This window comes from Acanthopagrus latus, chromosome 4 (genome assembly GCF_904848185.1).
Source record: "Acanthopagrus latus isolate v.2019 chromosome 4, fAcaLat1.1, whole genome shotgun sequence".
NCBI classification, from domain to species: Eukaryota; Metazoa; Chordata; class Actinopteri; order Spariformes; family Sparidae; genus Acanthopagrus; species Acanthopagrus latus.
The window spans coordinates 16,485,159-16,498,375 of NC_051042.1; the positions used below are offsets into that span (position 1 = coordinate 16,485,159).

General features: G+C 39.1%; 1 protein-coding gene across 7 annotated transcripts in view; it reads left to right on the top strand.

Annotated features, from left to right (window-relative positions):
• The window catches only part of LOC119017747 (protein diaphanous homolog 3-like), a 170,003-nt gene that overhangs the window by 51,102 nt on the left and 105,684 nt on the right, over positions 1 to 13,217 (top strand). For 5 of the 7 annotated variants that reach the window (XM_037094715.1, XM_037094720.1, XM_037094719.1 and 2 more), the window contains exon 19: positions 4,933 to 4,941. The exons of the other annotated variants lie outside the window; for them this stretch is intronic. In XM_037094715.1, the coding sequence (XP_036950610.1) occupies positions 4,933 to 4,941 (9 nt within the window). The remainder of the gene's footprint in view (positions 1 to 4,932; positions 4,942 to 13,217) is intronic. 7 annotated transcript variants of the gene reach the window in all.

Consider the following 13,217-nt stretch of genomic DNA (forward strand, 5'->3'; position numbering starts at 1 on the left):
GGGGTAAAAAAAAGCTACCTTCTCTAGAATGGCCTTTATAAATTGTGTGTTTGCTTGTGGATGTTGATTTATCATGTAAGAATATGAAAGGTTGCATTCTATTGGGTTTTCCACCAAGGTAGAGGTTATCTCTCATTCTCTTTTCTTGCCACATTGCTTTCATATAGGTTATCATTTATTAAAGTAATCAAGTACTTTGCAAGGGTTTTTAAATTTTTTTTTAATGTCTCAATATTCTTAAGACGTGTCCGTTAATAACAACTCATGGTTGAGTTCCATATCCTTATTCTTGACTTGGAAAAAATAACCCCTAATTACAGGGCCTATTAAGAGCTAGTAAGTAAAGTGAGTTGGTAAACAATCAAAAAGAGACGGATTGAAAAAGCTTGACCCAGCAGATTTCTGACAAGCTTATTTATGGTCCACGTTCATGGTGAAATTGTTACAGACATCTTAAACCCTTAAAGTTACAAATGATAGAAAGATAATCTAATCTAGAGTGAGTTTTCTTTGCGTCTTTGAGTTTCTAACCCATTAGTGGTCCATTTTATCAACCTCAATTTATTTGTTTTTGGCATTATAGTAATTGTGTTCCAGTAAGGTCCTCACAGCATATGTATCATCTTGACACATACCTAGGAGTTTAAATTAGAATTTCCTTTTTCAACTACTAAGAGACGGGTTCTTTTTCTGCCTAGCTTTACCCTTTGCAGTGCCAGGTACTCAGCACTTAAGACTGAATGAGTCTTTACAATTTTTTCTTCTGGCTACGGTACTGTGGAAGGATTTGTGTTAAGCAGCTATGGTCAACTAAACATTCTCTACTAAAGCTGTTTCTTTTAAACAGGAACAATCATTGAATTAAATAATTTGTAAATGATCACTCATTTCTCTTTGCTCATACTTAACTCATATCTTGGCTTTATTATGATTAAATATGACAACCCAGAGCATGATGATGCTTCAAATTATTCTCAGCACTTTATATTGTAATTCTGGACTCATTAGCAACTTCTGTAGCTGTTTATACCTCAACCTGATAAGCATCAAACAACCATCCATTCTATCCATTCAAGGAAACAGCCTTAGTAGTCAAGAGGTGACTTTCACCTATACTGAAATCACTGTGTGCATACAGCAGAAAAATAAATGACATGTCAGGCGTTGATGGTTTTTCACAATGGAGACAAAAATATATAATAAAAAATGATTATTTAAGTTTGTCAAGCAACAAAATCCATGTATACATTTAAGTAATTTAAGTATACATGCTTCTGGGAGAAACACTGCAGGAGAGACAGGAAATATATATCAAGTCTAATTGTGCCCTGCTACATTAAATCAGTGGTGGTGTTCAAATAGGTGGTACGTTGCCGCAGGAAAATGTTGTTGATTTCCTATTCCCTCACTCATTAAACAGAAATGCACTCTTCCTGTGTTGTGAATAACGACACCCAACTTGTGCACAGATAAACAGGCTGTCCGGAAAGTTGAGCTTGCTGAAGTGATCTTTTTATTAACACCTGTGTACATCAACACAAACAAACACACAGTGCCATAGACTTTTTATGGGTTTTTGCCATAGAATAGATTTTTTATTTTTTTTTATTTTGTTGTAACCAATGTGGATCTCAATATCCTCGAGTTTTAGAGGCCAAGATGCAAAAATGTATTCAAAATAGAGATTATTATGATTTAAACTGTTTTTTTTTTTTCTGGTGCTGCCATCAGGTCTACATTTCTGTTTGTTAAAGTATTGACAACTATCAGATTTATTGCCATAAAAATTGATACAGACCTTCATGGTCCCAGTTGGATCATCTTCAACAGGTCATACTATTGTTTGTAGCCAAAGGTCTTATAAACTGATGCTATTCCCATCAGCCTCAGCAAAACTGTGTTTTGTGCTAATTAGCCCATGTTAGCATACTAAGAATCGAGCTAGACTCCATTGCTTAAAAATTTTGAACAGTCTGAAGCAGATGCTCAATAAACATTTTAGCTGAATAAAATATAGTCCATGTTTGACGCCTTCTAATGAATAACTGCAAAGGTAATTACTAATGTGTCAGAGGTTCACCCAACTTATACCAATAGAGGTCATTGCAAGACATTTTACTTGCATAAAATATCTAATGTGTAGCTGCTTTTAAGTGCTCCTGAACTGGAATCACACTCAAGCCCTGCTGTTTATTTAAACACATTCTTCTTTCTTGTCTGGTCTCTTACAACACAGCTGTCATTCTGCAAGAGTCAGTGAATCCAAGTGGACAGCTTGCTTTGCGTTAGATTAGGCAGCTCTCGACTTTCAGTCTCAGCTTAGGTTCACAAAACAACAAAACATCTCACCAAAGCATCACAAATAGGAGAAGTGGAATTGTGGGGGGAATATCAAAAACTCAGCCAGCTTTTACATTTTTTAAATTTCTCATGCTCACCTTTCAGGCTCAGCCATTTCAGGCAAATTGAAAGCTATATTTTGAAGGATTCTTTTTTTTTCTCTCCGTATGTTTAAAGTTCTCAAAGGAAAGCAAGGAGGTTTACCAGAGCCACCATTACCTGTTATGATGTTTTTGCCACTCCTTGTACAGTTGTCACCTGACTATTCAGGCAGCCTTTTAAAGCCACTTACCAAAGCAGAAGATGTAAACCTTAATATGTGTAGGATTTTGCCCAAGGGCTCCTCAAGTACAATTTCTCAATGAATGAACACTACTACATCTTCACACAAGACCACAAACATACATGCACGCACACACGCACACACACACACGCACGCACACATTTTTTTATTCCGGCCACACTGGTTCCCTGCTTCTTTCTCTCTGCCCACCCGGTCAGTTCACACCATTGCAACTCCAGGCACGCACTCCTATTTCTTCCTACTGGCTTACTGAGATTATAGTGAGATGTAGCTGAAAGGTTATATTAGTTTATTTAATACAGATTTAATCTCATATCTGCCACGGCGCAATTTTCCTATAAACATAGATAATGCAACTTATAAACATCTACATACATTAAGTGGCTGCTTATTGCAACATTTATGTGTTGTTGTTGATTACATTTTCTCACCAATGTGAAAATGCAAAATAATAATAACCCCAGATACAGGCCAAGAGCTGAAATGTATTTAAAAAGATTGTTCCCGTCTCTTGCATGTTTGCTCACAAAAATACTGTGTATTATCACCGTTCTGTTTTTTAAAGCAGTGAACAACAGATTAGATCAAAATCTAATTGTAAATTCTTAACTGTTAAAAATGTCATATTTTGACTGCTCAGACATCGTCACTCAGAAAATTCTTTAGAGAACCACTCCATATGTTCATGTTTCTTTTTATGTTTAAAAGCCATATATACCCTAAATTTTAGGGTATAACAGGCGAACTGTAACCATGGTAAAAGCTGTGTGACAGGGTAATGCAAACTCAGTGCTTCAGCTTACATTAACTGCGCTGGGCTCAAATCAGGCTTGGACAGATAGAATGGCTTTTTTGGTTCAGACTCTGTTACTACCCTCTTGGACTCAGTTGAGTTCAGATAGATGTAGCCCAAGCAGCACTCTGATATGAAGCCTTTGCTGCAAAAAGGCTGTGTTAAAGCTGTGCCTTGTTCTGTGAGAATTACTTATATAATGCGGTAGAAGAGGAGCTGCTATGTGACAGAAGTCATTCACATAGCTTTAATGTTGAAGATGAAAACCAAGGGGTTAACTAAAGTTAATCATCATATCCATGAGTGAGGGTTATTCTATTGTGATTAATAGTCACAGATTATGAACTAAGCTTAGCTAATGATGCCACGATGTCTGCCTCTGAACTCTGAGCTTTAATATGTTCCCCTGACATCTGAAGGCTTTAATTGCCGTCTTTGTGGGTACTGTCTCATGCTGAGGATGGAGCCTGTATGGGTAGAGAGGAGTCCTTCTTCTCAGCGTTTCATCAAGGAACTTCAAAAGAGAGAGAAGTGAAAGTGGCATAAGCTTCAGCACTATTGTAATTCACTGCAACAAATTGTCCGCTGACCCATGTAGTGAGTAGCAGAGAATTGACTGCAAAAATCAGCATTTTTATGGTAATATCTTAACTTTCATGTATTCACACATAACAAACAACTTGCACTTTATGTTATCAAAGTATTTTTAATGAACACATGAGAACTTGGGCAGCGGAATTTATTTTTGCAGAAAATATTAACACATGCACACAGAATTTCACGTTAGAAAAGAGTTTCACCTTTTTCAAGGTTTTGGATTTTTTCCTCCTCTCACAAACAACTCAGAATGTACAGTCCCTGATTCTTCATGCAATCTTCCAGAATCTTATGGGTCTTTTTTACCATCACTGTTGTGAATGTGGGTCAGAACACATTCACCATGTTTTCAAAATGTGACAGACGAGATCTGTACATAGTCAAGTCAGTATGCTAATGGGTGCAATGCGAGAGAATTGTGGCTCTGACCTGTGTTATCTGATGGGATTTTAAGACTGTCATTGACTATTTATGTCACTAGTGACTCAAATCAGCAATCACTACTGGAACATTAAGACCATGTATTTCCATAAATTGACAGGTCTTGCAATTCTGAAATTCTCTGTGATCATGAGAAACTTTAACTCTGCTCTGTTAGTACTTTTGAAAAGTATTTTATTGTTAAGTACATAACAGTGATACTTCTCCTCTTAATGCATACAAAATGTCTCTATGGACCGTAACATCACTTTAAATTTAGTGAAATGCTATCTGTTGTCTCTGCTGACAATGCTGCTGTCTGAAATATCGCTTGTTTCAAACATCACTAACCAGCTTTCTTCTTTCTCTTGTTTGCTCTGTCTCTGTTTCTCCCCCACCTCCTTTTGTTTGTTTTTTCTTTCATTCTTGCAACTTCTTCATGGCTGCATGATCTGCCTTCATTTTTGTGCTGGAGCAGAAACCAAAGGTTAGTATTTTTTTGCTTCCAACATTTTGATGCTTTTCTGCTCAACTAACAGTATCAGCTTCAATTGTCTCTGCACTTTGTTTATTTAGAGTTCCAATTTTGTGAAATGTTGTTGAAACCAAATGCTCATACTTCAGAATACAGTTTGAAACAATATTGGTCCATTTTTGGTCATTTACGTGACATGTTATAAGAGAACTGACTCATCGTTAAAATACATTTGTTGTAATTTAATTATTTGATTAATATTTCTTAGTCTTAAAACCACTCGAAGGTCATGCATACACAATAACATAATGCGCACATAGTCAAGTTTGATTGACCTTACAATTACAAACTCACCACCACCGCAACACCACCAGTAGTGCCTGCAGTACAAGAAGAGGTGGAGTTTCATTTCAATTACAAGTTTAACTACAAAATGATGGTGGAGGATTTGTTGTCAAAGCCAAATGCAAAAGCAAAACTCCTTGAACAATGCACTTTCTGTAATCAGCCTACTTTGAAATACACTTCAGCCAGTGTTTCACCTGTTAAATTCTATTTAAATAAAGCTGCAGCAATAAGAAATCTTTGGTTTCCATTAGCAGTAAATCAACACAATACTCTACAGATAGTGAACATTTTTTCTTCTAAAAAGCCTGGGAAAAACAGGTGTAGTGGGTGGGAACACCTTGATGCCGCGGCAAAGCTAGAGTTCTGTTCTTCAACACTAACGCATGAACATATGCCCTTCAATTCACCTCCCACTTTATTTTTTGTGGTGCAACGTTATAACTTTTACTTCTTGTACTTTGTCGAACTAGCAGGGTCATTCATCCTGTCAGCTCTAAACTTGAACATTATTACAGGTGCATATGTGAATGGACTGCATTTCTCACAGTAGTTCAAGGCTTCATTTCTTTCACATCTGACCTGGCTATTTCCTGATTTTTCACCTCTCATCCGAGAAGCAAGTTCAGTTCTAACTGAACTAACTTTAAATTCTCTGTGGGAGTATCCTTACAGAGTCATCAAGGTCAAGTGTGAGCACTAAGTATCAGAGTAGTTAGGTCCACTTGTGAGTTGTCGACCCAATCAGCCTTCATGTAGGATGTTAGGGCTAGGTGAGCCCAGATTTGAATGGTTGATAAGCTGTCTAGGGAGAGACCTCAATACAGCATAGTTCGGTGGGTGATATGAAGTGTTGAAGGCCACCTCCTCTGTTCAAAGATGGCCGTTCCAGCCTGATGTAGATGGATTCTTTTACTCCTCTTTCAAGCCATCTGTCTTCTCTGGCCAAGATGTGTATATTGTTGTCCTCGAAGTGATTTTTTTTACCTTCTCCGTCTCATTTGGGATAACTGTAGTGTCACACTAATTAATGGTAATTAACTATTTTGTAATATCATAGGACTAATTATTTGTTTGGAAACCATACAGTTTTAATCAAAACGCAAGGGAGAGGAAGAGACACCACTTCTTTTTTCACCCAGCTGTTCCTCTTTTTGGAACAAAATAGAAGGAAAATAGGAGAAACAAACAAGCAGATGTAGTGAGTGGACACCCAGAGAGGATGCTGACAGCCCTCAGAACTTTCAGCGGTTTCTGTGATTTCACAGATAGCCTCTGGAGAAGCTCTCTTGGATCATCAGTGTCAATAGAAAGAGATAAAACATGTATAGCAGGGCTTTCCTGTGGGTGTGAACAAGAAGAGAGCATGAAAATCACAGAATGTTTTAGAGACACTGGCAGGTGGGAATTGAGGGATATTTGGAACCTGTCTCCCTTTTCACTGCACTGCTAATGTCATATTTAGTCTTTTGGATATTTAATTCAGCTCTGCCAGCACTGAGGTTACTTTCTTTGAATTTAATGTTAAGGAGCACCAGTGGAAGTAAGCCAGTGATGGTGTTACCTCTCTTATTCTGCTTGTCTTTGTTCAATTTTTGTTCGTCAATATAAAAAGTAAAAAATGCAGCTCTCTGGCCACTTCACTTACATGAAACGTGTTGTCAGACTTTGGCTGCGCATACAATTCTTGTGAGAATAAATTCATGATGGTTTTTGTTACTTACTCATAGTAATAGCATAATACAAATATCCAGTCTTATTTTCGAATAAAGAAGGTGCTACTGGGCTGCTTATTGTATCTGAAAAATAGATAGTTGGTTTCATAACATTGCCGTTATTAAATCATCCTTTAGGCATCTTACCTATTATTAAACAAACTGTTAAACAAGTATAGAATACATTAAGTGTAAAAGGCAACTAAATTTGACCTTTTTCGGTTCATTATTATTGCTGTATGTTGCATCATTTAATTGTTACAGTAGTTTTCACAATGTGGGACTACAAGGTCGTCCATTAAATGAATCCCAGGTCTTTCCATTTATATGTGACAGTGTACTTGAGAAAGACACCAAACCACACACCAAGTTACTCCCTATGGGCAGACGCTGGGATGCACCTCTGGCCTCTTGGAGTGCGTATGTGCGTGAATGAGAGGCAAAACTGTGAAGAGCTTTGCCTGTGAATGAAGAAAGCACCATATTAATTCAGTCCATTTACCAGTGATTGATTTTTTTTTTCAAATGTGCAACCTTTGGCATTGTAATGTAATGAAAACAACGACTGTAAGGTGAAATCATATTTATAAGGATGGTACAGGGTGATGCTGGAGAGTTCTTTATAACACAGGATAAAAATATGAGATTCTTTTTTTTTAACATGAGGTTTAAAGCTTTAACACCAGTCAGTATATAGTCAGTGTATTAAAAGCATCATTCTATTTTTTTTTTTTTTTTTTACAAAGGGCTGTACATTATACAACACCCTCTACCCCCCATCCCATTTCTATAAAATTTACTTTTGCCTGCCATTCCATCATAAACAAAAATGCATATTGATCTGTCTTGATCTTTATACAGTATTAGAAATGATCTTTTTTAAAGCCTATACTTGTGTAGGGATACAATTTTTGTCCCATCCCTGACATACATTTTTCCATAACTTGTGACAAATGTCCCTATCAAATCTACCATACCATATGGACTATATTTTGTCATATAAACCGGCTATTTCATTCCATCTATCTCTTTTTGTTTATCAAGAGAGGGCAGGGAGATAAATTCATCACCACAGTGCTGGGAAAATGAGCAGCAGCATGAAGAGAGCTGCCCTTTCCTGGGGCTTCTTTTCAGCTAATAAATAACATCCAATTAGACGAAACTCTCAAAGATCAGAAAATCAGTTTGCCATTTCTCTCCAGGATACAGGCATCTGCTAATAACCTACCCATACTCTGAAGTCACAACACTGAAATGTGAGAGACGAAGGATGGCAAAGCTGAAAGGATGATGGAGAAGTGTAAAAAATGCAGAGAATGTTACTATTTGTCTGAATGTCCAGTTATTGAATGTATTGTGCTTGGTACATAGAGGAGCACACTAGTTTGATCTATTTAAACATTGTAATTACAGTTTCACCTTCAGCTGATTACTAGCAATCAGTTCGTTGTGCTCGTCATTGCCCTCGTGATCAATTTAATTTAGGAAACATTGCACAGGTTAATAACTTATTTAGATCATTTTTTGTAAAGGGTGGAATTGACTTCGATGATTAATTTATTGTTGTACATGCGTTGTGAATCAGAGATTACTGTGATCAAGATTGGAAAAGTATACAGCTTGATTTACAATCGTAATTTAAAAGAAGATGGGACTCTGACATTAATATAACATGTTATTTGTTTATCCTTTTTGACACACATTGTACTCAATTGAAAACAGTACAAAGACAATATATGAAAATGATGTACATCATCAGCTTTTTTGTTATTATATGCCCATTCTGAATGTGATGACAGCAAGATGTTCAAACAAAGATTGGGACTGCTCGAAAAACACCTGTTTGGGAAGTTTCACAATCAAACAGGTTCATTCGTAACATGTGATAGTATCGTGATGAGCATCCTCGAAAATCTCATTTGATCACAAGCAAGTATGGGGGGCGGTTCATCACTTTATGAAACACATACATGTATTAAAGAGATTACTTCATGGGCTCAGGAACAATTTGTGAAACCCTTGTTTTTGTTTTTGATTACAATTGACAGAGTATTTTGGAATCACGGTTGTCTAAAGATATATTTCATTAGATAAATTGATAGAAAGGAGAATGTTTAAGCTTCGACAAGATGCTTCATGAGTATCCGCTTTTTAAATTCTACTTGCCAAAGCATTAAGGCTGTGTTGTCAGTGGATGTCAGGCTCTCTCGATCGATGTTGCCTGTTGAAGAGAAAGTCAAGACAAACTCTCTTTTCACTGCCAGCATGCTGTAAGAGTTGATTAGACACCCCATTTCCATATGATTATAATGGCCCGGGAAGTAAGCGTGTTTGTGTAGGTTTTCTCAGTTTGCACAAGCGTATTTGGAGGACTACTTGATTAAAACAGTTTTTGTGTATATGAGGGGGTCAAGCATGTATATGTGTTTGAGTATTTAAGGAGTGCAAATGATCAAGGCAGGACTCCCAAGTGGAAGCAAAGAATGGTCATAGCTGACAGCTTGTCAGGACTTGTCAAGTTGGGACGAATGTTGGCTTCTAGTCTGTCAGTCTTCAATGCAGTAACACTCAGAATAATTTAATGTCGAGCAACTTACCATACCCATATAGTGATGGCTAATGGGCCCCTCAAATGCAAGGTGGGTGAATTTCTCTGAATATCAATAGCTTTTGTGGTCTACTATGCAGAGAACTTGCTAGGCTTTTGAATTAACATGGAAACAAAAGGATATGAGTAGGTTGGTGGACACCATCACAGAGGAATTGTAAGGATCGCAGGCCAGAGGAGGTGGTGTTGAAAGATTAGTGGGTGGTCCTTTTTTAAACTCAATTGCCTGAAATTAGCTAAAAAAGAGAGTTTTGCTTTGAGTTGAGCTCATGACTTAAATAGCGTAATTACCGTAACCTCTCAGCCTCTTTTAGTAGAAAATAAAATGTAATGTTCCCCTCAAAGGTGTGTGGCATCCAGTTGTGTTCACCAAGGGTAGGAGATAGAATTAGCAGCTGAAGTGACATCAAAAGCTTTAAATATAGTTTGTTTTGAAGCACTCTGCACATATGAGGATAGCAGCAGGATGTCCATCTCATGCTGTCTAGCAGTTAGTATTTGCTTTCTGCTGGTATATATCTGTTCACATCAAATGGACTTTCTCTCTCGCCTGTCTCTCGCACACCCTGGCTCGATTGTTCTCCCTTTTTCTCCCCTTTCTCCCACTCTTTTTATGCTTTCACTGTGACATTTTGGTGAACACCATTAGTTCAATAATGACTTTTCATGTGGCTGCAGGAAATTTGTGCCATTATGAGAGATTTCATCAAATGCACAATCATTAAAGGCTCTTCTCAGTGTTGTTGAAAGAGATGCTCTGATCATGTAGTACACACAGTGAACAGATGGCTATTTTTCTTCTTTCTTACAATGTCCAGTTTACAATCCTAATATACCTGCCCGTGATACAATTACGTTATGGTTAGCTAAGCTAATGATATGGTAATACTGGTTCTTGTGTTCAGTACGTTTATGTTAGGCAGTCACCAACACAGCTATTACCTATCACCTCCCCTTTCCTTTTTTTTCTTTGTGATTAACCTGTTTTTCTCCTTTTCCCTTCAGCTCCATTGTTTTCTCCTGTCTTCCTTCATGCCACAGTTTCTCAAGCATCAGCACCTCGATTTATTCCCAATTTGGGTTTTTATGTTCTCATATCACCAGAGTAATGGGCTGGCTCGTTAAAAACATATTTGCTTTTGCGATTTTATTTTTCTGCTGTGATTTTTCATCCACACATAGGTTTGTGTATGTAAGGTGGGGGTGGGAGCTGCAAAGCGGGGTGGGCGTAGGCACGTTTGTAACAGCGCAGAGAAAAACAGAGAAAATGGCAAATGACTTCAGAGAATGATAATTTAGTCTGCCATCAATCCATTGAATGACTTGGGAAATGTTTGGGTGGGCTTAACAACTGTTCGGTTCTGATCGGACTGGTGAAACAAAATGGAGATAATCACGCTTCATACCTGATGTGACAGAGTAGTCAGAAAATACTCATTTTAGCACAGATATGCACATATTTACAGGCCATTGGTAGGTCCTAAAGAGGCCTTTAGAGGGCACTACTCCACTGAGAATAGAGCTACTGGAAAAATTCTTCCCCACAGGCCAGCACATGCTGATTAATAGAAGCTCCTAATCAATTATGAATCTTTTGATGTAGCGTCAATAATTCTAATAATTTTCAGTGAGTACACTTACATGTTCTCTCTAAAGGATATCTGAGCTTCTTTATGAAAAGCAATCGACTGATATGTTGTAGATGCTTAAGCAATTTCTGTGGTTTAGATTTAGAAACGATTTTGGTGTAGCAGGAATAGGGGAGGAGAGGAGAGAAAAGCCTAATGAAGTCTGTTAATTTGCAGCTATCAGAAAGAAAGTCTCAGACTAATTATGGCCCTGGGTCATCTAGTCTGGATCACAGGGAGAGGTGGCCCTGCATGGTTCACTTTGATTAGCTCACTCACAACACAGCTCCTCACTTCATTACTCTGATCTCCCTCTCTGTCTCAGGCTTACTGGTACTTGCACACCCACAACTCAAGATTGAGGGGCGAGCAGTCTGCAGTCTGAGAGTGCAAACAGGCCAGTCAGGCCGTCATGTCAATTTTAGTCAGGATGCATTGACAAGGCAGAGAGGGAAAGGTGAGGGCAGGTGTGAATTCCTCCAAGAAGCTACTGGACGTTTCAGAGTGTCTCTTGTGTTTTCTGTCAGACTGACTGAAGTTTAGGTCTTAGCTAGATCCAAACCATACAGTGAGTCAACAGTCAAGCTGCACGGCTGGTTTGACTGTTCATCTCCCCTCTGTTGACTGTAGAGTTGACAGATGTGTCGGTATGGTGGATTTGTTCACTTGCTGCAGACAGCCCCCCTCCTGTGCATCAGATGTCTCATCGTGGATTTTGCTTGAGGCAATGGTGTGTGTGTGTGTGTGTGTGTGTGTGTGTGTGTTTGCACATTGAATTGAGACCCCCATATTATCCCTGCTACAGAAACTCCCCTAATAGTAGTGATTTAAACTTTACCTGCATGACTGCCTTGATTGGCTATTGGAAACAACATTGTGATTTAATTATGCTTTGGAGACAGCCGCCCTCTCAACTTTCCCCTCGCTGCGCGCCTGTGTATCTGCTTTCTCATGAGGAGACGATCGTATCGCTGCAACACGCCATAAATAATGAAGTCTCATCAAGAGAAAAGCCAGTTGCGAGTGAGATATCTCCCTAGGAAGGAAGATAGTCGGACAAATATATTCCTGTCAGAAATTCTGGAACGTGTTTTCACGCCTCACAACTCAAAGCCCACCAGCAGCCTGTTTGATCCGCCCACACGACCTCTTCAACTCTTCAGGCTGAGGTCACGATTCTTCCCCTCCCACCTGGAATCTTCCGTCAACATCGCTCATGCTGCCCTCTCCTAGCTAAGGTCATATCTCTCGAACAGACAACAGTTCATCAACATGAACAACTGCTCGTCCTCCAACTCTCCCAAGATCCCAAACATCAGGGTTTGGCGCTTGGTTATCTCCCGTTAAACCTCTACATGCTTCCCCTTGGCAACATCGTACGCCGACATGGCTGATGATGTCTAGCTCCTCATTTCCACTAAATTTGCCATCACCACTCCAACTCCCTCCACCCTTACCTACTGCCTCACTGAAATTAGATGATGGACGCAAGCCAACTTCCTCCAACTAAACTGTGAGAAATTAGACCTGATCATCATGGGCCACAATACACTCACCGAAACCACTCACAATTTCTGCCCCACCATTGATAACGCCACTCTGTCTCCCTCTCCCCACATCCACAAATTCGCAGTCATTTCCGATAGCAACCCCTCCTTTGAACAGCTCGTCAATCAAATCACCAGAGCTGCCTTCTTCCACCTAAAAAATGCAGTTCGTCTCCCCCCCGTCACATTCCCCTCTGCTGCCGAAACGCTGATCTATGCTTTCGTCGCATCCAAATAAATAAACTTCAGTTCCTCCACCACTCTGCTGCTCGTCTTCTCACCCACTCGCAACCACATTGTCCCTGTCCTCCAGAACCTCCACTTGCTCCCTGTCCCACAGCGGATCCAATTCAAAATCCTCCTCCTCACTCACAAAGCCCTCCATAACCAGGCTCCTTCCCACTTCGCTGACCTGCCCCACCTCCGCACTCCCTACTGCAGCTTC